This window comes from Cornus florida, unplaced genomic scaffold (genome assembly GCF_030987335.1).
Source record: "Cornus florida cultivar Cherokee Brave unplaced genomic scaffold, ASM3098733v1 CherokeeBrave_3.0.0_Hap2_Chr08, whole genome shotgun sequence".
Classification (NCBI taxonomy): domain Eukaryota; kingdom Viridiplantae; phylum Streptophyta; class Magnoliopsida; order Cornales; family Cornaceae; genus Cornus; species Cornus florida.
In genome coordinates, this window is record NW_026775578.1 from 20,246,570 (window position 1) to 20,272,161 (window position 25,592).

Consider the following 25,592-nt stretch of genomic DNA (forward strand, 5'->3'; position numbering starts at 1 on the left):
AATCCTTTTGGACCTTCTTGAAGCTTCATAGCATCCTTTGATGAATATTACATGGCTTTAAAAATATTTACAACTTGAAATACAATGGAAAAAATAAATTACATCATTGAACTTTCAAACGGCTAAATCAAAGCCTTAATTACATTCATCCAAAGATAAAATTACATTCATTTAACCTATAAGCTTCATCCATGGCCTATCCATACATCATCATTCATTCACAATTATTCATACATCATTATGTATCAATATATATCAACATATTAAATCATACATCAACATACATCAATAAAAATATATATGAATATAATTTTGGATCCATGAATGATGATTTTCATAAAATCATGATCTCTAGTAATGAATCAAACCATGCTCTGATACCACTGTTGGGAAACGTGCTAGTTTTAAAAACTTTTCGAGGGATTTAAATTCATAGATCTTGATTCATCACTTAGAGACAAGTTTTATGCAAAAATAAAACATGATGTATCATTCAATTAAAAGATTGAATACTTACATCAAGGTTTGAGTAAACCTTAGATCTCTCCTCTAAAGTGAATGTTCTCACTTATTGTAGATCCCTTTTGCTAGACACCTTTTCCATGGATCTCCATCTTTTTGGTAATTCTTTTGCCTTTAGGAATCACTCATATGCCTCCATGAATGACCTTGGAAAACTAAGCTTGTGGGAGCCTCCATTAGATGAGAACATAAACCCTAATTTTCTAGAGAGAGAAAATTTATTCCTTTTTCCTTCTCATAAAAATCACCCCCCAAAAATATACATAGACCATGTATATTTATAGGCAACATAAAAATAAAGAAAAGGAAACAACAAATCCTTCTCCATCTCTAATTCATATGTCTCAAATCTAATATGATTCCAATATCAAGTTGGGCTATGAGTGAGAATCCATTGGGCCTATTATTTTATTGGCTACAATGAATTAATAATTGGCCCGGTCCATGGACCCAATTCAATTAATTCATAAATTAATTTCTACTCCACTAAAAGAAATTAATTGAACTCCAATTAAATAATAAATAACCTCTAAGTCAATATTGCACTTTGACCCCTCTATGCATAATTAGTTATCGGATAAATATAGCCATCAATCCGACTACTTAATTAATATATTTATTTTGGTACCTTTGATTATTTCTGGCTCGATCACAATAAAACATTTGTTTGACAAAAATAATAATTTAAATAAATAAATATATAATAAATCATTTTGTCTAAAAACACACGAAGGCCTTCGAATTTACTTTGTGATCAACCATAATCAATACAAAATAAATACAAGTAGCAATGATGCAAATATTGAAAATATAACCCTCTAACTATTAATTACATAACTACCCAAAGTGTCGGTCTAAGGATCCCGAAGAATCCGCCGAACAAATCAAAGTAATTATTAATTAATAAAAGAGTTTATATTTTTCTCATGCTTAAGAGTCAAATGCCATGACGGTGATAGGGAGTAATTGCATACGACGGCTCTCGCAATATATCTCAACCTAACGCGGATCCAGTTCAAGTCTTAATTAATTATGAGTCCATCCATAATTACCGACTATGAACAATTTATAATTACTATTTATATATCATGCATTGATTGCCATCACATACATATATACAAATATTTCTTGTAATTACATGGACACTATCAATTTCATAGTGAATCGAAACATAATACATTGAATTCACCAATTATATAAATCATAAATATTTCAGAAATGTTTGGAACATATGTCACTATAATCCAGATAGGAATTTGCTATACCAGGGCATATAAATCCCAACAGTATCGACAACATTGTTTTTTATTTTCTCAAAAAAGTCGAATGCTAAATAACAATTCAGGGTCTTTCATTAGTAAAAGACATAATATATGATATCCATACATTTGCATTCCAAATCGATACCTGATGGTATGGAACATCATAACTAAAAAATAAATAAATCAAAGCAAGAAGCAATGCAAGTTTTTCATACATAACAACAGAGACATTCTTATTTCTTATAGATAGTGTTATTGAGAAATTACATAACGTACACTCTCAACCTCTTTCTCAAACTCACTCATACATTGGTAGATAACTCATAAACATGAACACTTAACACTATATATTCTCATTCAATGAGAGTTTATTATATATATATATAGTCGGTACGTACTCGATCCCCTTTCTCACGGAGTGGTGATACCTGCATCAATCAAATAAGTAGTATATATCTAATTAGTAAATGTATGAGCCATAGATAATGCATAAATATATATATATATATATATATATATATATATATATATAGGGGGAGAGAGAGAGCTCTTACTGCCACACTTGAAGTTGTGAGGAACATGCCTTCCACAACTTTCAATTTTGTTAACGATACGTTGGACTGATCCGAGGAGGGCGGCCAGCTTAGGGGTAACTTGGGGGCACACACACTCAACATGGGTGTCCCTAACTCGTGGCAGCAATTAGGGGTGGGATCCCGCCCAAAAATAACTGGTTTGCATGCGTTTTCGAGGAGCCGCCTCTCCTGCTTACACTGGCTCGGACTCATCTCACCATTTGCCATTGAAACACCCACTATCATCACCACCATAAACAACATTCCCACCCTCAACATCCCTCCCATCTCAGTGTGTGTGTGTGTGTGTGTGTGTTTTGGTGTAAAACTAATATAACACCTAGCCATATATATAGAGGAGATCAAGTATTCAAATTCATGGAATGTAGATATTTTCCAATGCCATAGAGACTATATGTCTTGTCCTGTGGACCTGTGGTCCTCACCTACCTTGGACGTGTTCAAACCTAAGCTAAATTTTATGAAATCTAGCTTGCATATATGTGTGATTTGAAAGCATTCCGAGGTATAAGATAGGGACACGTTGAATTTGATTAAGTTCACATTCTTATAACAATTTACATGTCCCTTTCAAATTAAAGACCATGTTATATAATAATAAAAGATATCACCTTGCCATATTAAAAAAATTCTAGGCATGCAGTTGTTTTTTATTTTTTATTTTTTATTTTTTTTGTGAACTAAGAATAAAAAAATTGTTCAAAAACTTTTTGGTTCAGTTTTTCCAAGGCATACTTGGTTTGTAATTATGAAAACAATTTTCTGTTATCAGAAAACTGAAAACTGAAAATTGTACAAAAAATCTACTTGGTTCAGTTTTCTTAAAACTGTTTTTTAAAAATTCATTTATAAAAAAGTTTGTTTTCATATAACAGTCTTTTACTATTCTCTTAAAACTGTTATATATTTTTTGAATTTCTTAGAACTGTTTTTAGAGTTACAAACCAAGCGGGCCCATTTTCAAGGTATTTAAAAACTGTTTTCAGAATTATAAACCAAGTAGATTCGCTATTTTTCTTTTTTCTTTTTTTCTCTCAATAAAATCTTGCTGCATGAAAAATATAGTTTAAGAACTTATATTCATCTGTATTGTTATGAGTATCTTTTTTATTATTCGATTTATATACAAATTGAAAGAAGAAAGGAACAATATTTAGTTGTACGTTAACCGCCATTATTTTAAAACTTAAGTTCTTAGAGTGTAATTTTAACATTTATATTCTCTAACACAGCTTCTCACATGTGGTCTTTTTTTAATTTAACATATATTTCGATTTTAATTATTTTTGCTAATGGTGATATTTGAACTCAAGAATTTTTTGACCCTGATAGTTAACTATTATTCACAAATAAAATTTTGATTTTGTTAAAGGAAAAAAAAAAATCCGTATTACAACTGTAATTTTGGTTATCAATAAAAGGTAATAAGTTCAGCAATTAGTAAATTACATTCATTTATATATACATACATATATATATATATATATATATATATATATGTGTATTATTGAGCCATATGTGTGAACTGAAGCTAAGATGGGAAAAGATTAAGGTTGGTTTACTTATTCTACTAAAAATCGCATTGTTTGGGTTGACTGACAAGAAAGTCACTATAGGGGAAGATGCAGAGGAACTGCAGTTTGTCCCTTCTGTAGAACATGTCCAATGTTCTCAGTCTATCCAGTACAATTTGTTGGGCCCTGGAGAAAAAGAGTTGGTTAATGTTAGGCGTGTTCCATTATCTTTTGTATCCTGACAAAAAACAACACATATACAACTAAATTATAGACTTTCATATATTATATATAATATAGTATATATATTTCTTGACAAATAATACAGGTCTGTAATTTGAGTTGAATCATTACCTTTCACTTTGTAAACTATAATTATTTATGTAAAACATTAATCACAAATAAACATAAATTCTAAGATCTTAAAATTTCATTATTTTCACATATCTATAATGCATTAATAAAGTAATTAAATATAAATACCATTAAGTAGTGGCGACTGATTTCTCTCTTTTGACCTTTTACACACATAAATATTATACGTGTGTAAATAAAAACTTTTATATAAAGGTAGAGAGAAAATCAGTTTTCTTTTTAGTAAACTTTAATTTCACTTTCCATCAAAATAAGGAATAAATAGAAAAACACTTATCCATTAATTAATTATCAAAAAAGTAATTTATAAGTTGATCAAATAATATAATATTAATCTAATATCTATTTACATAACTATTAATTAATAAAATATATTACATTTCCAAATCATGTGGGTCACACGATTAATAAATAATCTTACATTTGAAACAAGAGTAAGTATCACGAGATCAACTATAATATTTAGCATAATGAATTACTGAAAAATTTATTTAACTCCGCAAAGAGGACCTGTCCTTACACGGGAGTTAATAGTGTGATAAAAATATTAAACTACCCTTGGATGGGAAAAGATTAAGGTTTTATTTACTTATTTTACTAAATATCTGGTTGTTTGGGTCCAACGACAAAAATGTCACCACAATGGAAGGTGTAGAGGAACTGCATTTTGTGCTGTTTGTAGAATTTTCCCACAATGCCCATTGTTTTCAGTATATTGGGCCCTAGAGAAAAAAGAAGATTAATGTCAGGTAGATTGGGGTGTTTCACGATTCAACTCAAAAATTTTAATATTTGCTCGTCTTCCAGGTGATGGGCTTGGCATGACATTATATTAAGGATTGAGCCTGACTCTGATACCAATTGTAATGATGGGTGCTTTGCAATTCGACCCAAAAACCTAAGTTATTAGGTGGGGCTAACCTTAATTTTTTTTTAATATAATTTGATTTGATTTTTTTTCTTTAACAAAAAAACACACGACCCTATAAAAAATAGCAAGTATCACAAGGCTACATGCATTCTAATATTTTCATGTCACCTTAAAGTTTATGCACGCTTCGAGTGCTTGAGAGTTTATACAGTTTTTTAATATTTTCATGCTGTTGATATCACAAAAATTTTAGTAAATCAAATTATATGCGTCTAATTATTTTGGGGATAACTTGTGGAGTCCATTACACTTTCCCACAATTTATTGAAAATTCCTGTTTTCTCACTATTGTTTATACAAGGGTCATTGTTTGGTCAAATAACAAAATAATTCGGGTATTAGAAATCTAAAGTCCGAATTAATAATTTCAAGCATTTCACATAATTAAGCACAAACATAAAATTGATAATTAATTTAGTTATTTTATTATGCTACCGTTTAAAAAAACTTAAATCATAAATTCCTAATTGAAGAAAATAGGTGTAAAATATTGGAAATTAAAGACCCGGTACTTTAATATGAATGCCGTTCAACAATTGAATGTTGATTTTAAAGACTCTGGATGTTGACATCCTTATTAAAGACCTTCGAGAACCATTGAGCCAAATGCCCAAGTCCAAAGTAAACAAAGTGAGGAACAATTCCGAATACGAGAGAGGTTGTGTGATCCACCAATAGTTGATGAAATTTTTTTTTTGATGGTTTTATTCCATTCATATTTGATAGATCAGTTAAATTTAGATTTTTAAATTAAAAAAATGAATCCTGTTAAATATATTATAAAAAAAAATAAAAATAAACATAAACTTTTATTAAATTAGTTCACCACATGTCAAATCAACTAGTGCAGTATAATAATTTCCCATAGTCCATGTCATGGGACTTATCACTTTGCAATTCATAATAAATATGTATCATTACAAAATATTATGTTTGGAAGTACAGAGATGGTTTGGCATAGGTTTGAAATTGAAAGAAATTTTTTGAAAATTTATAATATTTTTTTTTTTTTTGTTTTTTTAAATTTCAAATCCAAGACATAGATTTAATAATTTTAAACCCACATTTGAATATTTGCAATTAAATCTCTTTCTCAATTGTTAGATTGACATGAAAAATTTTACTCGTCTTGGCAATTCATACCTGATTTGATCATTAATAATAATAAAAAATGCAGCAAAAGACAGGAGTGTATAATATATATCCATGCACTTGCATTCAAAATAATGCAGCAAAACCTGGTACATTTGATCATGAAATTTATATCCCATTTTTACAAGAAAAACAAGTCTCTTTTATAGCTCAAAAATTCAAAATGAAAGACTCCGAAGCCCATTCAAGATGTCAAATATCAATGTCAAATATCCCGACATCTTGTTGCAAAATTACACAAATATATATACACACAAACCTAAATCTCTATTACTAGTTTGGGTTGAGTTTGCTTGTTTATCCCTGGCTTATTGTCCTAGCTTTTGGGCTTTGACGTGCCCTGCGTTGTCCCTTATTCTTTAATACAATTAATTTACATTAAAAAAAAAAAAAAAAAAAAGAAGAAGATACATCTCTATTTCTGACTCTGTATCTAAGACCAACATTATGCTTCATACGATGGAACTTAATGTCGATGATCATATTTTTGACAAAGTGAAAGATATGAAATGTGCACAAAGAACAAGAAGTAATTTTGAATCCACAAAGTTAAAGAAAATTTTGATATATTATTGATAATTGAATTAATTCATTTGATCTTGTATTTATAATATAATAATGCCAAAAGTTCCACAATCAACTATTTCAGAAAATATTCCCTAGAGGGGAAGGAGTGTTGGACAATGTTGCTCTTATTAGCGTTTCTTTTTATGTGCAGGTGAAATTTAAGATATACCAACGGTAATAACTGTTCACTCATAATTACTCCGTGACACTACAGTTTTAAAAAAGAACATTGGTGTATCCCCAATTTGTTGTAATGGCTGGAAACTTAACTGAGTAAGAAAACTAACTACTTTAGCAAATTGAAAACATAAGAAAATTAATTAAAAACATGAGAAAACCCAATTACAATTAAACAAATTCTCCAAAAATTTTAAAAACAGTCCTAAACCAATTCCTACAAACTTAATTTTAAGGAGGAAGCAATCACTCTGAACCCTCTATGTATAAGGGCAAGGGTGATATAGGGTTAAAACTTCTCTGTCACTTAGTTGCTTCTAGAACTTAATTCTACCATAGGGTCACTGGCGGATCCACCCCAAATTTTTGTTTTTATTTTTACTATACCTAATTTTAGTCCAGTCAAAAAAAAGGCGCCCATAAAACACCCTCGTGCAATTAAATCCATCATTAATCTCCTTTTAAAGATTATCAAACATAAGTACAAGTGTAAAGAAATGAGAAATTATTCAACACTCCAGACTTAGGAAAAAGAATGCAAGTAAACAGCTGTCCTTATCTATTCGGAGGAATAAGTGTAATAATTGCACCTTTTTTTTTTTTTTTGAGTAATAATTGTAGAGTAGTAATACTTGCATTGATTTGTTATAGTGAATTAACTAACCAAAATTTGTTATTTATACACAATACAAGTAAGTGGAAGGTCTCACTCTCTTATTTGATGCATAAATGGATCATTAGATCGGGTATTATATATTTTCCTCTCAAGGTAAAGTGTTGAACTGAATTTGGATCGGATCTGATCTCATTCGATTCGAATCCGATAAGAAAAATAGGTGATCTAATTCAATAATCCGATTATATCTTACAGTGAATCCATATATGATTTTATAGGTTATTGAAGATGCAAGACTTCGTTTCTTTTTTCTCTCTCTAGAATTCTTACCCTTCTATAGAATCCAAAAAATTCCCCCCTTCTTATCCACCTGTAATGGACCATTACAATTATTATTGTTAACTGATTACATTGGGCCTATATTCAAAAGTTTTCTTTCTTCTGGGCCTGATCTTCCAATGGGCTTGATCTTCCTCGGTGGATCCTCTAGGTTCGGCCCATTCCGGGGTGCTTTGGCATGGGCCATACTTCAATTGTTCGACCCGATCCCGTTCCAGCGAACTATATCCGGCTCATGCCACTTGTTGCATCCTCAACTGCCCCCATAATTACCCCTTATTGATTAGGGGGTAATTATTAGAGGCTGCTAATGATAACCTGACGGCTCGAGAAGATCGCGTGGGAGAATAGACGGTTAGATTTAAGGGTCAACGTTTTGAGATTCAAAAAACTCATCGCTTTCCTGACTCCTCGGCCCTTGGGCTCACCTTGTCTTTATAAGCTTCATAGATGTTCCATCGATCCTCTTTACCGTCTCTATCTCACTTTCTGTTGTTTGAATCCTCTCCGGCGATCTCTTGCAAAAGATCCTCCTTCCAGTGGCCTTGCAATACTTTTTGCCGTTCTCACTCTCTGAGGTTAGTTTCATTTGCATTTTTCTTTTGGAAGACTTCTTTCTCCTCCTCGAAATCTTCATTCATTCTCACCATGACAGTAGATCTAGACGTTCTTCGCATGAAACTTCACCTCCCTGATGATGTAGAAATTAGAAATTGCCCCCGAGAGGTGAATATTAGAACCGGTGCTGGCCTTCTTCTCGGCGAGGTCCTGTTTTCACTCCTCCATCTTAATCTCCTTAGGTTTCCTTTGCATCCCTTCTTTTGCTATATTTTCAACAAGCTAAATCTTTCCCCTTTGCAAGTAAACCCAAATTTCCTTAGGATTTTGTCAGTTATGCTACTCCTGATTCGTGACAGAGGTCTGGATCTGGACCTCGTAGATCTTCTCCTCTGTTACAAGGTTAGCAAGATCAGAACTGATGAACCGTTTTACCACTTTTTCCCCATTGAGAAGAGGTCCATCTGCACGGATAAAATCAAATCCGAGAAGGATTGGAGGAAAAATATAATTGGGGTTAGGGAAGCCTAGTTCTCTCCAGCTGCAGAGGATTTCTGTAATACCTCTAATTTTAAAAAGGATAAAATTGAAATTTAATTATTTTTATTTCATTTTTATGTGACTAGTTGCTTGGGTGTTTAATTATTTTCTTTCATTATTTGATTTAATTGTGTAATTTAATTGGTTATTTGATTTAATTGAATTGGTTTATTTGGTAAGTTGATTTAAATGATGTAGTTTTAATTCTTTGATTTACTATTTTAATTTAATTATTTGTTTACATTTCTTTATTTAATATTAGGGTTTTATTGGGACGTCATATAGGTATCTGTTATATATGTATATGATTAGGATTTTATCGGCTGACTCTAGTTTGATTAGGGTTTTTGTCTTAGCTATAGTTTAATTAGGGTTTTTTTAAGTGCCTATATATATACGTGTATGAGTTTTTACTGAGGGTTGGGAGAACCTTATTCACGGCACGGTGGAAATAAAACAGAACAAAGAGAGAGTTGAGAGAACAGAGGAAATCATAAGAGCTACCAAGGAGAAGAATAAAGAGGATTAAGGGAGGGTTGTGGTGGATTAAGTCAAACCCATAGGAGGCTTGAAGGAAGTTAGCAGTTGCCGAAAACTTAGAGACGACGCCGAGATTTCATTACTGAAATCACAGGCAAGTTCTTCTCTTCCTCCTTCCCTCTGGCTTGTGTTCTGTGCACCTAGATAATCTCTAGGGTTTAATTAATTTTTTTTTAAATCGGAACTTACATGCTTGCTATATAATATATTGATGATCTTTACGTATTAAATTTGATTATGGTATAATGTGTGCAAGCTTGTTTCAAGCCTTGATCAGTTTTCTGTTTTAGGCATGTTATGTTGTTAAGCAATTTTAGTCTCTGTAATTGCCTTTAACCTCTGTAAATAAATCATGGGGATGTTACTATGATGATATAAGATCTTTAGGTTCAGGGGTAAAGAGGAACAGAGGAGTTAGAATGGAATGGACGTTGCAAGTTAGCTTAAGTTTCGTACTGTAAACATGCTAGTTTAATGGCTAAATCTAACCTCTGTAATTGGTCTCAGTTATTGAAAACAACCTTGGGGATGCTTCTAGACTCAATTAAGACTCCTAAGATTAGTTTTAGAACCCAGCAGAGTGGTAGGAATTGATCAGAGAGGGAGCAGACGGACTGAAACAGAGCAGAGCGGGAACGAAGGCTCTCAAAGGAGGTGAGAACCGGCTCCATAGAAGTGGGAGCCGGCTCCCACAACAAGTAGAGCTGGCTCCCACAACAAGTAGAGCCGGCTCTAAGGAGTCCTAGAGCCGGCTCTAGGCTGGAAAAGAGCCTGCTCCAAATTTTGGAGCAGGCTCCCTTTTTATTTTATGATTTGTTTTAATTTTTTTTAAATTTTCTACGTACTGTGCTTACTATTGGAGCATGGGTTTTAAATCTGTTGGGTCTGGGGTTCCACAGAGAGTTTAGAAGGCTAAATTTGGGTGTTATTAGGACCTTAAATTGATTAGGATTTAATTCTAAGTTATCGGGATAAACAGTGTAAAAATTAAGACTCTCCCTATGTTGTTAACAAATGGAAGATAAATTAATTGTTGAATTAAATTTCAGCAATTTGATGGAATATAATGTGTTTATAAAACTTGTTTTAGAATGCATTCAAGTGCATGATAAGGTCATTTAATTGTTAATTTTGATCTATGCATGCTTAGGAGGCTAGTTGCTGAATTATTAAATCGTTTCCTGCAACTATATGGTTAATGCTTGGATTTAAATTGCTGAAATATTAAACAATCTTCTGAAATTGTTTTAGCAATTTATTAGATAATAATAGGATTATTTAACCTATTCTCATGCATGATGGAGTCCCTGACATATTAAATTTGGTCTATGCATGCTCTGGATGTTAGTTGTTGATTTATTAAATCGTCTCCTGCAACTATATGGTTAAATGTTTGGATTTAAATTGCTGAAGCTTTAAATATTTTTCTGCAATTATTTTGGATGGTGGTTTTTGGGTCTGTAAATTATTGAACTGTTATATATGTTGTAATTTACATGGATATGGAGGATTGTATGTACCGGTATGGGACGGTGACATACTAGGGACGGTTTAGCTCAAAACGCATAAACCTAACCTAATGGATTAATGGAATGAATTGAAAGATATCGAATCCTAATTATGACTAAGTCAGATCAGCTGTAACCAAGTTGGATGACTTCCTGGATTAACGGATGGTAGTTAAGTCATATCAACTGAATAAGTTGAGTGACTAACTAGTTGGTTTATTGTATGTCAGTTTAATAAATAGTTGAACTACATACCCTGGATTTGGACGGACTTTATATATATGTTTATGGTACCACGAGTTGAGCTTGAGTCTCAGACTCGTTGGTTAGGGTGCGTATATGCAGTGGATGCGTAGCTGGCTATAGTAGGTTGAGGTGTATCCTGTTAGGTCTAGGTACTCATGCCCACCTTTGGGTGCGTTTTCGCATGTTGCCTTCTATTCAGGTTGAGACCCCTACTGTAGTCTAGTGAATGTCCCTTAGTGTGGATATATATATATGTATGGACTAGATAGCTATTGTTGAGATATCTAGAGTGTATCTGCGTATCGAGTCACTGGTTGGATTGTAGTTAGAGAAGAATTTGCATGTGGGCCTGAGCCACTCTTATTTTTACAGGTGTTTGTTGGTTCCAGACTTGGAGCTAGATCATGCTGAGCAGATACAATTATTCACTCCACCGATGACCAGGGTTTTATTTCATATTTTAGACTTAGGTTTCGTTTCCAATCTTTTGAGTTCAGTGAGATATATTAGGGATCCACTAGATGGATTCCCGAGTTGTAATAGAAATGGAGAAGTAGGATGTATCAGAATCATTCTTTGTTAATTAAATTTTATTCTGAGGTTTTTGGATTATTATTATAGTTTCTTTTCAGTTATTTATTTATTCTTGTTTTCTTATTTGTATTCTGTGTTCGATTATTGCTAATTGATTTGATATCCTCGGGTTATCGGGCGTGGGCCTGGCCAACCCGCATCCGGAAATTCGGGGGTATCACAGTTGGTATCAGAGCACTCCAGGTTCTAGTGTCCTTAGGAATGTTTTCATTATAAGACTTCCGCGTTGTGTCTCTTAAAACTTAGAGCCATGTTAGGATTCGTTGTACTCTCTTTACGGATCGTTCGAGGGAGTTGATGTCAATTTCCATAAATGGTTGACACTAAGAGGAGGATGGGGTTCAAGGCGAAAGCGATACAGACCCAAAGGAGTAAAGGAGTAGGTTGTCAAGTTCTTTGCGAGAAGCAGAACTTGGGATCGAAGGTTTAGTTTCAAGGTTAGTATTACTTAGAAAGTATACACCATGGAAGGATTACGGTGTAGGTGTTAGGTCACCGCTTATCGGGACCAACATAACTTTAGTTGTTCTCAAAAAGGAGACAAGTGAATAGTAGGATTCTGAAGAGGATCCTAAGAGGGGAGATATCAGCGTCCTCAAGAAAGGGGATATTGAAGCTTGAAGATGAAGGATCGCATGAGGGTGCTCTCATTCACCAGCAGTATAGTGAATGATACTGGTAGCGTTAGTGTGACCCAATCTACATATGGATGAATTTTCGTGTCGTCTCTCAGAGAGTTAATTGAAAAGTACTCTTTAGGCGTTTGGGAATCGAATGGAGTTCTTATCAGAACAAAGATGTGATTTTATATCATATTTTGGAGCGAATGGGGATTAGGTTATGACGTTTTACGTTGCATTGTAAAGCCACAATAGATGGTTGGCATTCCGAGTATAAGGAGGAAAAGGGGTAAGCTTTTGGTATTTACTTAGGCAAAAGAATGTTGCTGTTAAGCTATGGTTAATGGATAGGTTTCAAGGTTGGATGATTACAAACGAAACTACGAAATGACCTTTTGTGACCTAGTTTGGCAACTTGATGTCAAAGGAGGTTTTCTTCTCTGGAATGAAGTATGTCTTAAGTAGAATTACATTTTGGTTGTTTTGTTGTATTGTGTGTATCTATGTGTTTGATTTTGTTATTTTATGTTGCATTTTGTTGTTACGTGTTTCATTTTTGTTAATTGGTTCAGGATTTGGAATAGGATTTAGTTGGGGCACAAGTATGTCAGCCAACTATTATTATAATAACATGGAGTAATAGCGCTATATGCGCTAGGATTGGTGGATATAGGGTCATAGGATTGGGTAGAGATACAAACTTCTAGCCCATCTATTAGACCTGGATATGCATTAATATGATATGCTACTTAGGAAGAGATGGTTACACTACTAATATGAGTTAAATAATCTACAATGATTAGTTTGATATGTTCTATGCTAGGTAGGGATTTGTTTTTTACAACGCTATAATAATGGTGATTGTTAATGCTTTGGGGATTCGTGAGGATGTGGTAGGTGAAGATCACTGTAATGCCATTATGGTTCGGATGGAGGATTTTGTGCTGGTAGGTACTTATTAGAATGACGCCGCGAAAGGATAGTGGATTGATTAAATCTTCATCAGCCTATTCGAAGTTATGACACTATTCATGAGGGCGTTATTTGGAAGAGTTGTTGGTGTTGCACTTGAAGGAGGAACCAAAGTTTCTACATTATATAAAATGTAGAAATTTTTAGGGTCATAATTGGCAACAATTAGTTGTTGTTAGGACATTGATGACTATATGGAGGATGGAAAAAGTTTCATAAGTTTTAGAAGCGGGACAGGGAGTCAAATTGACACTACTTATGGTACCAAGGTAGGGTGTGTCGAAGATAGGATGGTGAGACCGGTCACCTATCATAAGGGAGCGGTACACGATGTGCGTGAAAAAGTCATAGTTAGTTGACTATCAGTGAACAGAATTACCGATTGATTTTCTATATCGGTAAGGTTATCACGGATTCGTATCTACATGTTTGTTTGCGAAGTTAGTTTGGTAGATGCTCCGATTTATACAATGGGTGCAGATGGAAACTGGTGGTACCAAACTAATGCTACTTTTGGTAGGCAGGATAGGAGGAGGATGCAAGGACTGAGGGTTACAACACTTAGTTCTTTCTTCATTCTGGCGGATAATATGATGCACTCATGGTCTGAAGCAATTTTTAAGGGTCAGGAGGAGGGACAAAGTGGTTTTCTTCTAGTCTAACAAAATTAGATGGTCGAGATGGATCATCAGAGATCACAAAATCCTTGCAGTTATTTTCTGTACTAAGGTGGAAATGATAGAACATCATTACAGATTTAGTTGAGGGTTGAGTTATAAATTAAATCAGCTCAGATCTTGTTTATTTCGAACTAGTGAACTATCAGTTCATATGAATAGAGGGGATTACAAGATGACTTAGATGCATCAATGTGGTGATTCGCACTTTGCGTTAAGTTCTGTCTGGTGGAAGGGAACATGGATGAGGACACTTGTAACAACCGATAGGAGTTTTTTCGTTAGTTGTTACATTAGGAGTTGGGGGTCTTAGTTTGTGAACTAATGACACTTGCTTTTATCAAGGAAATTAAGGGGGGTCAACCTCCAATGTCGGAGCTGACCCTGGAGACAGTGTTACCTTATTCAGAAAAGAGCTTAAGGTACTAGGGGAGGATTTGTTGATTCGGTGAGTGTTATCGGGAGTGACTGAGGTGTAAAATTCGTAGAAATTTTCTCGATGCACACGGACGGTTATAAGGAACATCAAGACATCAAATGTCGGTTCTAGTAAATGGATAACCAAATCTCATTAGTGATTTTTGCCATTGCCTAAATTAAAATAGGAGTAGGACTAATCAGAAGTGGAAGGTTGGTAGAACTTGTTGATATCTATTGGAATTTTAATTCCATATGGATTAAGAGTGGCAGATTGAGCAAGTTTGCTACTAGACCTAATTCTCGTAATGTTCACTTTGGTATTTCACATTAGTTCTACATTGCATTTATAACGGAGGTATAGCTGTGCTTCATATCTTTCGACGAGGGATTGAATCGGGAATGTATATTTGATCATGGAGGAGATACTTGGGATAGGTATCCTAGGTTTTTATGGGAAGTTGGAAGTGCTTACTTCACTTCTCATATTGTTGGCATACGGAGGATAGTATGACAACGTAGAAGGTTTTGTATTTTATATGGTGTAGACCTCTTACCTGTTGGTTTGACATGGAAACGGGGGTTATACAATTAGATCCTAACTTCACTTAATGATACGTTTGAGAGATATACGCTTCTTTATGTTGGATTACGCGCAGTTTGGAGGCGGTAGTAGGATGTGGTAACTAGTTCCGCTTGTACACTATAGTTTTTCCTATCAGGAAACAGTTGATTTGGAATGTCTTCCATATCGAAAGCAAGGAGCGTTATTAAGGAAGGTCAGTTCTTATGTATTAATAAAATTGACTTCTCATGGATGGTTTTCTTCATTTAGGCGGTAGCCTATTGATTAGTGTTTTCAAACATTGGGATGGGCTGCATAGAAGTTTTACACATCTATGCTATGGAATTTGGAGGAATATGGATATTTACCCTATATCAAAATTTGGGTCAGGATGCGTAGTTGCTACATATAATTTACGTGTTGAATAATTTTTGTGTTTCCTTTATATTGGACCCATAAATTGTTCTTGGAAGATTTAGAATGTGGGGGAGCCTATACATAGAGGTAGAGTCCACAACGAAACGGAAATGAGTTTTAAAATAATTCAAGGTTTTGTGAATTCCGAGGACGAAATTCCGTTTGTTAAGGGGGAAGAATGTAATACCCCTAGTTTTAAAAAGGATAAAATTGGAATTTAATTATTTTTATTTCATTTTTATGTGACTAGTTGCTTGGGTGTTTAATTGTTTTCTTTCATTATTTGATTTAATTGTGTAATTTAATTGGTTATTTGATTTAATTTAATTGGTTTATTTGGTAAGTTGATTTAAATGATGTAGTTTTAATTCTTTGATTTACTATTTTAATTTAATTATTTGTTTTCATTTCTTTATTTAAGATTAGGGTTTTATTAGGACGTCATATAGGTATCTGTTATATATGTATATGATTAGGATTTTATCGGCTGACTCTAGTTTGATTAGGGTTTCTGTCTTAGCTCTAGTTTAATTAGGGTTTTTCTAAGTGCCTATATATATACGTGTATGAGTTTTTACTGAGGGTTGGGAGAACCTTATTCACGGCACGGTGGAAATAAAACAGAATAAAGAGAGAGTTGAGAGAACAGAGGAAATCATAAGAGCTACCAAGGAGAAGAATAGAGAGGATCAAGGGAGGGTTGTGGTGGATTAAGTCAAACCCATAGGAGGCTTGAAAGAAGTTAGCAGTTGCCGGAAACTTAGAGACGACGCCGAGATTTCATTACTGAAATCACAGGCAAGTTCTTCTCTTCCTCCTTCCCTCTGGCTTGTGTTCTGTGCACCTAGATAATCTCTAGGGTTTAATTAATTTTTTTTTAAATCAGAACTTACATGCTTGCTATATAATATATTGATGATCTTTACGTATTAAATTTGATTATGGTATAATGTGTGCAAGCTTGTTTCAAGCCTTGATCAGTTTTCTGTTTTAGGCATGTTATGTTGTTAAGCAATTTTAGTCTCTGTAATTGCCTTAACCTCTGTAAATAAATCATGGGGATGTTACTATGATGATATAAGATCTTTAGGTTCAGGGGTAAAGAGGAACAGAGGAGTTAGAATGGAATGGACGTTGCAAGTTAGCTTAAGTTTCGTACTGTAAACATGCTAGTTTAATGGCTAAATCTAACCTCTGTAATTGGTCTCAGTTATTGAAAACAACCTTGGGGATGCTTCTAGACTCAATTAAGACTCCTAAGATTAGTTTTAGAACCCAGCAGAGTGGTAGGAATTGATCAGAGAGGGAGCAGACGGACTGAAACAGAGCAGAACGGGAACGAAGGCTCTCAAAGGAGGTGAGAACCGGCTCCATAGAAGTGGGAGCCGGCTCCCACAACAAGTAGAGCTGGCTCCCACAACAAGTAGAGCCGGCTCTAAGGAGTCCTAGAGCCGGCTCTAGGCTGGAAAAGAGCCTGCTCCTAATTTTGGAGCAGGCTCCCTTTTTATTTTATGATTTGTTTTAATTTTTTTTTAATTTTCTACGTACTGTGCTTACTATTGGAGCATGGGTTTTAAATCTGTTGGGTCTGGGGTTCCACAGAGAGTTTAGAAGGCTAAATTTGGGTGTTATTAGGACCTTAAATTGATTAGGGTTTTTCTAAGTGCCTATATATATACGTGTATGAGTTTTTACTGAGGGTTGGGAGAACCTTATTCACGGCACGGTGGAAATAAAACAGAATAAAGAGAGAGTTGAGAGAATAGAGGAAATCATAAGAGCTACAAAGGAGAAGAATAGAGAGGATCAAGGGAGGGTTGTGGTGGATTAAGTCAAACCCATAGGAGGCTTGAAGGAAGTTAGCAGTTGCCGGAAACTTAGAGACGACGCCGAGATTTCATTACTGAAATCACAGGCAAGTTCTTCTCTTCCTCCTTCCCTCTGGCTTGTGTTTTGTGCACCTAGATAATCTCTAGGGTTTAATTATTTTTTTTTTAAAATCGGAACTTACATGCTTGCTATATAATATATTGATGATCATTACGTGTTAAATTTGATTATGGTATAATGCGTGCAAGCTTGTTTCAAGCCTTGATCAGTTTTCTGTTTTAGGCATATTTTGTTGTTAAGCAATTTTAGTCTCTGTAATTGTCTTTAACCTCTGTAAATAAATCATGGGGATGTTACTATAATGATATAAGATCTTTAGGTTCAGGGGTAAAGAGGAACAGAGGAGTTAGAATGGAATGGACGTTGCAAGTTAGCTTAAGTTTCGTACTGTAAACATGCTAGTTTAATGGCTAAATCTAACCTCTGTAATTGGTCCCAGTTATTGAAAACAACCTTGGGGATGCTTATAGACTCAATTAAGACTCCTAAGATTAGTTTTAGAATCCAACAGAGTGGTAGGAATTGATCAGAGAGGGAGCAGACGGACTGAAACGGAGCAGAACGGGGACGAAGGCTCTCAAAGGAGGTGAGAGCCGGCTCCATAGAAGTGGGAGCCGGCTCCCACAACAAGTAGAGCCGGCTCTAAGGAGTCCTAGAGCCGGCTCTAGGCTGGAAAAGAGCCTGCTCCTAATTTTGGAGCAGGCTCCCTTTTTATTTTATGATTTGTTTTAATTTTTTTAAAATTTTCTACGTACTGTGCTTACTATTGGAGCATGGGTTTTAAATTTGTTGGGTCTGGGGTTCCACAGAGAGTTTAGAAGGCTAAATTTGGGTGTTATTAGGACCTTAAATTGATTAGGGTTTAATTCTAAGTTGTCGGGATAAATAGTGTAAAAATTAAGACTCTCCCTATGTTGTTAACAAATGGAAGATAAATTAATTGTTGAATTAAATTTCAGCAATTTGATGGAATATAATGTGTTTATAAAACTTGTTTTAGAATGCATTCAAGTGCATGATAAGGTCATTTAATTATTAATTTTGATCTATGCATGCTTAGGAGGCTAGTTGCTGAATTATTAAATCGTTTCCTGCAACTATATGGTTAATGCTTGGATTTAAATTGCTGAAATATTAAACAATCTTCTGAAATTATTTTAGCAATTTATTGGATAATAATAGGATTATTTAACCTATTCTCATGCATGATGGAGTCCCTGACATATTAAATTTGGTCTATGCATGCTCTGGATGTTAGTTGTTGATTTATTAAATCGTCTTCTGCAACTATATAGTTAAATGTTTGGATTTAAATTGTTGAAGCTTTAAATATTTTTCTGCAATTATTTGGATGGTGTTTTTAGGGTCTGTAAATTATTGAACTGTTATATATGTTGTAATTTACATGGATTTGGAGGATTGTATGTACCGGTATGGGACGGTGACATACTAGGGACGGTTTAGCTCAAAACGTATAAACCTAACCTAATGGATTAATGGAATGAATTGAAAGATATCGAATCCTAATTGTGACTAAGTCAGATCAGCTGTAACCAAGTTGGATGACTTCCTGGATTAACGGATGGTAGTTAAGTCATATCAACTGAATAAGTTGAGTGACTAACTAGTTGGTTTATTGTATGTCAGTTTAGTAAATAGTTGAACTGCATACCCTGGATTTGGACGGACTTTATATATATGTTTATGGTACCACGAGTTGAGCTTGAGTCTCAGACTTGTTGGTTAGGGTGCGTATATGCAGTGGATGCGTAGCTGGCTATAGTAGGATGAGGTGTACCCTGCTAGGTCTAGGTACTCATGCCCACCTTTGGGTGCGTTTTCGCATGTTACCTTCTATTCAGGTTGAGACCCCTACTGTAGTCCAGTGAATGTCCCTTAGTGTGGATATATATATATGTATGGACTAGATAGCTATTGTTGAGATATCTGGGGTGTATCTGCATATCGAGTCACTGGTTGGATTGTAGTGAGAGAAGAATTTGCATGTGGGCCTGACCCACTCTTATTTTTACAGGTGTTTGTTGGTTCCAGACTTGGAGCTGGATCGTGCTGAACAGATACAGTTATTCACTCCACCGGTGACCAGGGTTTTATTTCATATTTTAGACTTGGGTTTCGTTTCTAATCTTTTGAGTTCAGTGAGATATATTAGGGATCCACTAGATGGATTCCCGAGTTGTAATAGAAATGGAGAAGTAGGATGTATCAGAATCATTCTTTGTTAATTAAATTTTATTCTGAGGTTTTTGGATTATTGTTATAGTTTCTTTTCAGTTATTTATTTATTCTTGTTTTCTTATTTGTATTCTGTGTTCGATTATTGCTAATTGATTTGATATCCTCGGGTGATCGGGCGTGGGCCTGGCCAACCCGCATCCGGAAATTCGGTGGTATCACAATTTCCCTATCCCGAGCACTTTTGAAGAGAGCTCTGTCTCTTTTTACAAGAAATATAAAAACCATAAGAGTAACTGTCCTTGCGAGATTTGCATTCCTCATTTTTGTACTTTCTTGTGCCATTCCTTAGGCATTCCTTGTGATGATTTGAGCTACGGTGTGTGCAGGGATAGGGATAACTATCTGAAGCAGTACGTTCTGACCAACGTTCCCTCCTGCTCGGACCTCCTCACCTCAGACAATCTCCTTGATATCTCAGTCCTCGGCAAGACAATGAGCCAACTCTAGATCCCTTCCTTCGGCAGGAAGAAAACTGCCCCCAGGCCTGTTATCACCCCTGCATCAAATTCTTCACCAGCTTCAGCATCTTCCTCTGCTACCCTTTCTGATACCACTCCTTCCACCAATCCATCGGTGGCTTTTCATTAGCCGTTGCGCGCTAGCTAGCTAACATAGAGTTCTTGAAGCCAAGGAAAGGGAGCTCGAAAATGGAGGTTCCAGCCAAGCTTCTTCCTTCTTCTAAGGCTCCCATGGGTAACTAAACCTCCTTCTAGGGAGGTGATGAAGTCCCTCCCTTGTAAGCATGTCTTAGTATAGTTCTATTTTGGGGATTGCAATGTATAATCTTTGGTCTTTTCATGGTCTAGAGCATCTTACCTTGTGTAATGGATCTTCATGTATGTAAATGATTAATGTTGAGTCAATTATCTATCTTTGATGGTTTATTCTTTTAATCATGTTGCTTGCACTCTCATGGTGACAATGGTAGTGAGATCATGGAATTGTTTTAATGGCATGGAGTTGGAGGACTTTGATAGATCATTGCTTAGGTGAAACCTTTGATGATTTATGCTTATTTCTTGCCTTCATGTGCTTCATCATTTTATCTAGGGCTTGATAGTTTTTCATTCAAGTAAATGTGGTTAAGCTACACCTTAGTTAGGTAGTCTAAACATGTTAACCTTTGATGGATTATGCTTGCTTCAGATTTAATGAGTTTCTTGAGGATATTATAGCAACCAAGTGTGCTATGTATCATGACCATATATATATATTGTTTTCCCCCAATTTAGCTCTAACCTAGCATGTGTATAGGGATGGAGGCGGATTCACTTCCCTAGTCCTCTTTACTTGTATTCCATCTCCTTTAAATTCTTGTAAGCTTTTATTTGATGCACTTTAATTTCATAGCTTAAGTGACAACCAACAAATCCTCTATGAACATCTCTATCATTCTAAAAAGACTCTAGACACTTAGGTTGCCATAGATTAGCGCAGTCCTAGTGGTTCGACTTACCTGACCAATAGCCCTATTTTACAATGATTCGTGCTATTGCGAAGGTTGATTTATAATTGTAATCGACTCAACCGATCAATTTTTGGTGCCGTTGCCGGGGACTGCTAACGGTTTAGCAACCGAAGTTCTAGGGTTAATTTTAGTTTGATTGTTAATATTGTGTTTTGTGAATATTTCCTTGTGTGGTTTTGACAACTCTGTTGTTGTAAGTGTGTGAGATTCTAGGAACTCGGGGCTCACTAAGGGGACGCCAGAAAATTTGTAAGTCTCGGGGACTCCAGGTAAGTTTCTTGACCTTCTAGTTTCGAATTTGTAATATAATGTGCAAGTGTTAACCTTAGTGATAATTTAGTTTTAAAGCCCTGGTTGAGGCTCTTATCTTGTTTAAATTTCGTGTACAAGCATCGGTCCTTGTCGTGGCCATTTAAATTCTGTCTTGCTAATTGAGGAGAATGGGAACATCGTATGTGGAGTTGGGAATGATGAATAGTAGCATTGATAGCATTATATATTGTTGATGTTTGGCCGTAAATCGCTCTCCCTACCAATTCTTGACTCGCCAGTTGACATAAATTCACTTGAAAGAATGCTTAGACGAAACCTTAGGGAATCTTCTAGCGTAAGAGTGCTTGAAACTGAATTTAACACAATGGCTGAAAATGTAGGAGATGCCCGAAATGAGGGAATTAGGGCCGAAATTCCAAATGAAGAGCCAATGACTCTCAGGGACCATTTCATCCCTACTACATATGCTTCACCTTCATGCATAGTGATGCCAAACATTGATATGGCTCAATATGAGATCAAATCAAGTACCATTCAAATGCTTCCATCTTTCCATGGCCTTGATAATGAAGATCCGTATAAGCATCTTGATGAATTCCTTGAAATCTGTTCGACCATCCGGTTGAGAGGTTTTCCTGATAATGCACTCCATCTGCATCTTTTTCCATTTTCTTTAAAAGATAGGGCAAAGTATTGGTTAAACTCACTCACTCCAAATTCTATCACTTCTTGGGCTCAATTACAGCAATAATTCCTTAAGAAATATTATCCGGTGAGTAAAACCAACCAAATGAGGCGTTCCATTCTTAGCTTTTCTCAAACGGATGGAGAACAACTCTACGAGACTTGGGAAAGGCTACAAGACCTTCTTAGAAAATGTCCGCATCATTTGATTCCAAAATGGCAATTAGTGCAAGCTTTCTATGCTGGCTTAACCGAACCCCATAGATTCATGGTTGACTCTTCTTGTGGCGGGATGTTCATGTCCAAGAATGCAGATGAGGCTTGGACCCTACTAGAGAATCTAAGCGAAAACTCACTTCAACATAATTCTCGTAGGGCTCCGACCTCAACCAATGCAAAGAACACCAACCCGTGTCAACTAAAATCAATAAGGGAGGAATCATCCCAAGTGGATGCCATTGATCGGTTGATCAACTATACATCAACCTTCACAATAGCACGAATCATTGTAAAATAGGGCTATTGGTCGGGTAAGTTGAACCACTGGGACTGCGCTAGTCTAATACAACCTAAATGTGTAGAATCATTCTTAGAATGATGAAGGGTTTATAGAGGTTTTGTTAGATGTCACTTAAGCTAGGAAATTAAAAGTGCATAAAACAATAAATTGCAAGAATTCAAGGGAGTGAAGTACAAGTAAAGAAGGCTAGGGAAATTAATCCACCTCCATCCCTATACACATGCTAGGTTAAGATTAATTTAAGGGAAAAACAACATATATGATAGTCATGATACATAACAATACTAGGTTGCTATAATATCCTCGAGAAGTTCATTTAAATAGGAAGGCAAGAATAAACCATCAAAGGTTCACATGATCAACTACCTAAACTAAAATGTAGCTTAGAACATGCTTACTAAGTCAAGGATTATCAAGCCCTAATTTAAATGGTGAATGCACATAAAGCTAAGAATCAAGTATAGACCATCAAAGGGAAACCCTAAGCCATGAACTATCTAGGTTCTCCAACTCCATGCCATTAAAACCATTCCATGATCTAACTTCCATTGTCACCATGGAAGTGCAAGCAATATGATTAAGAAAAGTAACCATCCAAGAAAAGATGAATAACTCACAATAATCATTTATAAACATTCAACATTCATTACAACAAAAATGAGGCTCTTGATCATGGAAAGACTATCAAAAATACATTGTAATCCCCAAAAATAAACTATACTAACACATGCTTACAAGGGAGGGGTTTCATCACCTCCCTAGATGAGGTTTAGTTACCCATTGGTGAGCTAGAAGAAGGAAGAAGCATCATCCTCATCTCCATTTTCGTGCACCCTCTTTGGAGCTTGAAGAACACACCTTTCTTTTGCTCTCTTCTCTGTCCTCCCTCTTGTCAAAATGAAGGATAATCCATTTGTGTGGCCTCCCTTCTCTTCTCTTTTATAGATAAGGCCTCTCTCTCTCCCCCAAAAGACATCCTCAACCACCTCATTAATAGGGAAATCCAAAGTTGGTAAATGTAGAGTGCAAGTGGCTGAAATGGGCTATTCCCAAACAACAATCTGCCCAAAATTCGAGCACTCGAAGCAAGGCCTTGAGCACTCGAATTTAGTGTAAAAAAGCTCCATACTTCACTTGCTCTGCCCAGACCTACTTTGGTTAAACAGCCATAACTTTGTGCTCCGAACTCCGAATGATGAACTGTTTGAATATTTGAAAAGCTGATTCAGAGCTCTAAATATTTCTTGTTATGATGGAAGTCCAATTCTCAAGGATAGTTGGTCAAAAATGAAGATCAAAGCAGAATTTCATTGCTGCCAGGCAGTTCTGCGCACCTCTGGTAACAAGGCCATAACTCTCTGCTCCGAGTTCAGAATGACAAACTGTTTAAAGATTTAGAAAGCTAATTTAGAGCTCTAAATATTCCATTTTATAATGGAAGTCCAGATCTCGAGCTTTCTGGGTCAAAAGTGGCAATCAAAATAGAGTTCCACTGCTACCTGAAATTCAGCTTTTGAGCACATTGTTGATCAAATATCCACAACACCTTATTTTTGCTCCTTTTGGGCCAAGGAACCTGAAAATGCATAAAAACATAGAAATGAAGATAATCTACATAAATTAACATACAACGAACTTTACTAATGCAATTTAGGGCGCTTGAATATACAATATTCGGCGCTTATCAGCCATAGCTCATAAATTCTATCAATTGATGGCACCACATCTCTCTCATTCATTATCTCAAAATTCGGCAAGTTCGGTATGCTCATCATGTACTAGTCCATTCCATCTCACGGAAGATTGTCCCACACCAGAGCAATATTCCAATCCAAATGAAGAACAAGCTCATGCCATGTTCTCAAGATCCGGGAATAATCCCTATTCCAATACCTACAATCCGAGATGGCGAGATCACCCTAATTTTTCGTGGCGGCAACAAGCCCCACAAAACTCCTAATTCCAAAATCAAGGGCATCAAAATCAGCCCCCTCCTCAATTTCAAAATAGGTAATTTCCAGCCTCCTCAAGCTACTGTCCTCCGTATAATCCAAATGTCTCTAATCGACCTCCGGTCTACCCAACTGATGAAATTGTGGCTGCAAACAAGCAAATGATGGAGTCATTAAACAAGCAAATCATGGACTCCAACAAGCAACTCTTAACATCTTTGCAACCTACTCTTCAAATGGTTCACTCTCATACTCAATCCATAGCTAAGCTCAAAAATCAAGTGGGCCAAATAGCTAACTCTGTGAACCAATTGCTTCAAAAGGACAAGGGTAAGCTTCCTGCTCAACCATTTGAAAATCCTAGAGGGATGCATGCGATTGATGAAACCCTTCCATCGAGTGGGCCGAGTCATGAGCATGTTCAAGCGATTACCACCCTTAGGAGTGGTAGAGTGGTTGACAACAAGGTTGATGGAGACAAAAATGGAAAAGAACCTCCTTTGAGAAATCCAAATTCGAGCTCTTCCAATCAAATTCCAAGCTCTTCTTGTCCAAATACCATTCACGGAAATCCCACACATGTTAACCCAAGTGTGGAAACTACTTATGAGCCAAAAGCTCCGTTTCCGCAATGTCTTCAAGAGTCAACACACATTAGGAACAAAAATTGTAAAATTCAAGACATGTGGGAAGTTTTCAAGCAAGTGAAGATCAACTTGCCCCTCTTGGATGCTATCAAGCAGATTCCTCCCTATGCGAAATTTCTCAAAGACTTGTGTACTCAAAAGCGCACTTCTAAAAGTTATTTGCCAAAGAAAGTGAGGTTAACTGAAAATGTTAG

General features: G+C 35.6%; 1 protein-coding gene across 2 annotated transcripts in view; it reads right to left on the reverse strand.

Moving 5' to 3' along the window:
- Positions 1-1,989: 1,989 nt before the first annotated feature.
- LOC132270666 (uncharacterized) overlaps positions 1,990-25,592 on the reverse strand; it is a 46,197-nt gene continuing 22,594 nt past the window's right edge. The window contains exons 1-2 of one of the 2 annotated variants that reach the window (XR_009469556.1): positions 2,339-2,720; positions 1,990-2,212 (exon numbers count right to left, since the gene is read on the reverse strand). Coding sequence is in view for 1 of the 2 variants with exons in the window: in XM_059771849.1 (XP_059627832.1) it covers positions 2,196-2,212 (17 nt within the window). In the remaining variant the exon portion in view is untranslated. Of the gene's footprint in view, positions 2,213-2,338; positions 2,721-25,592 lie in introns of those variants that run through there. The other variant, XM_059771849.1, reaches the window with a different exon arrangement.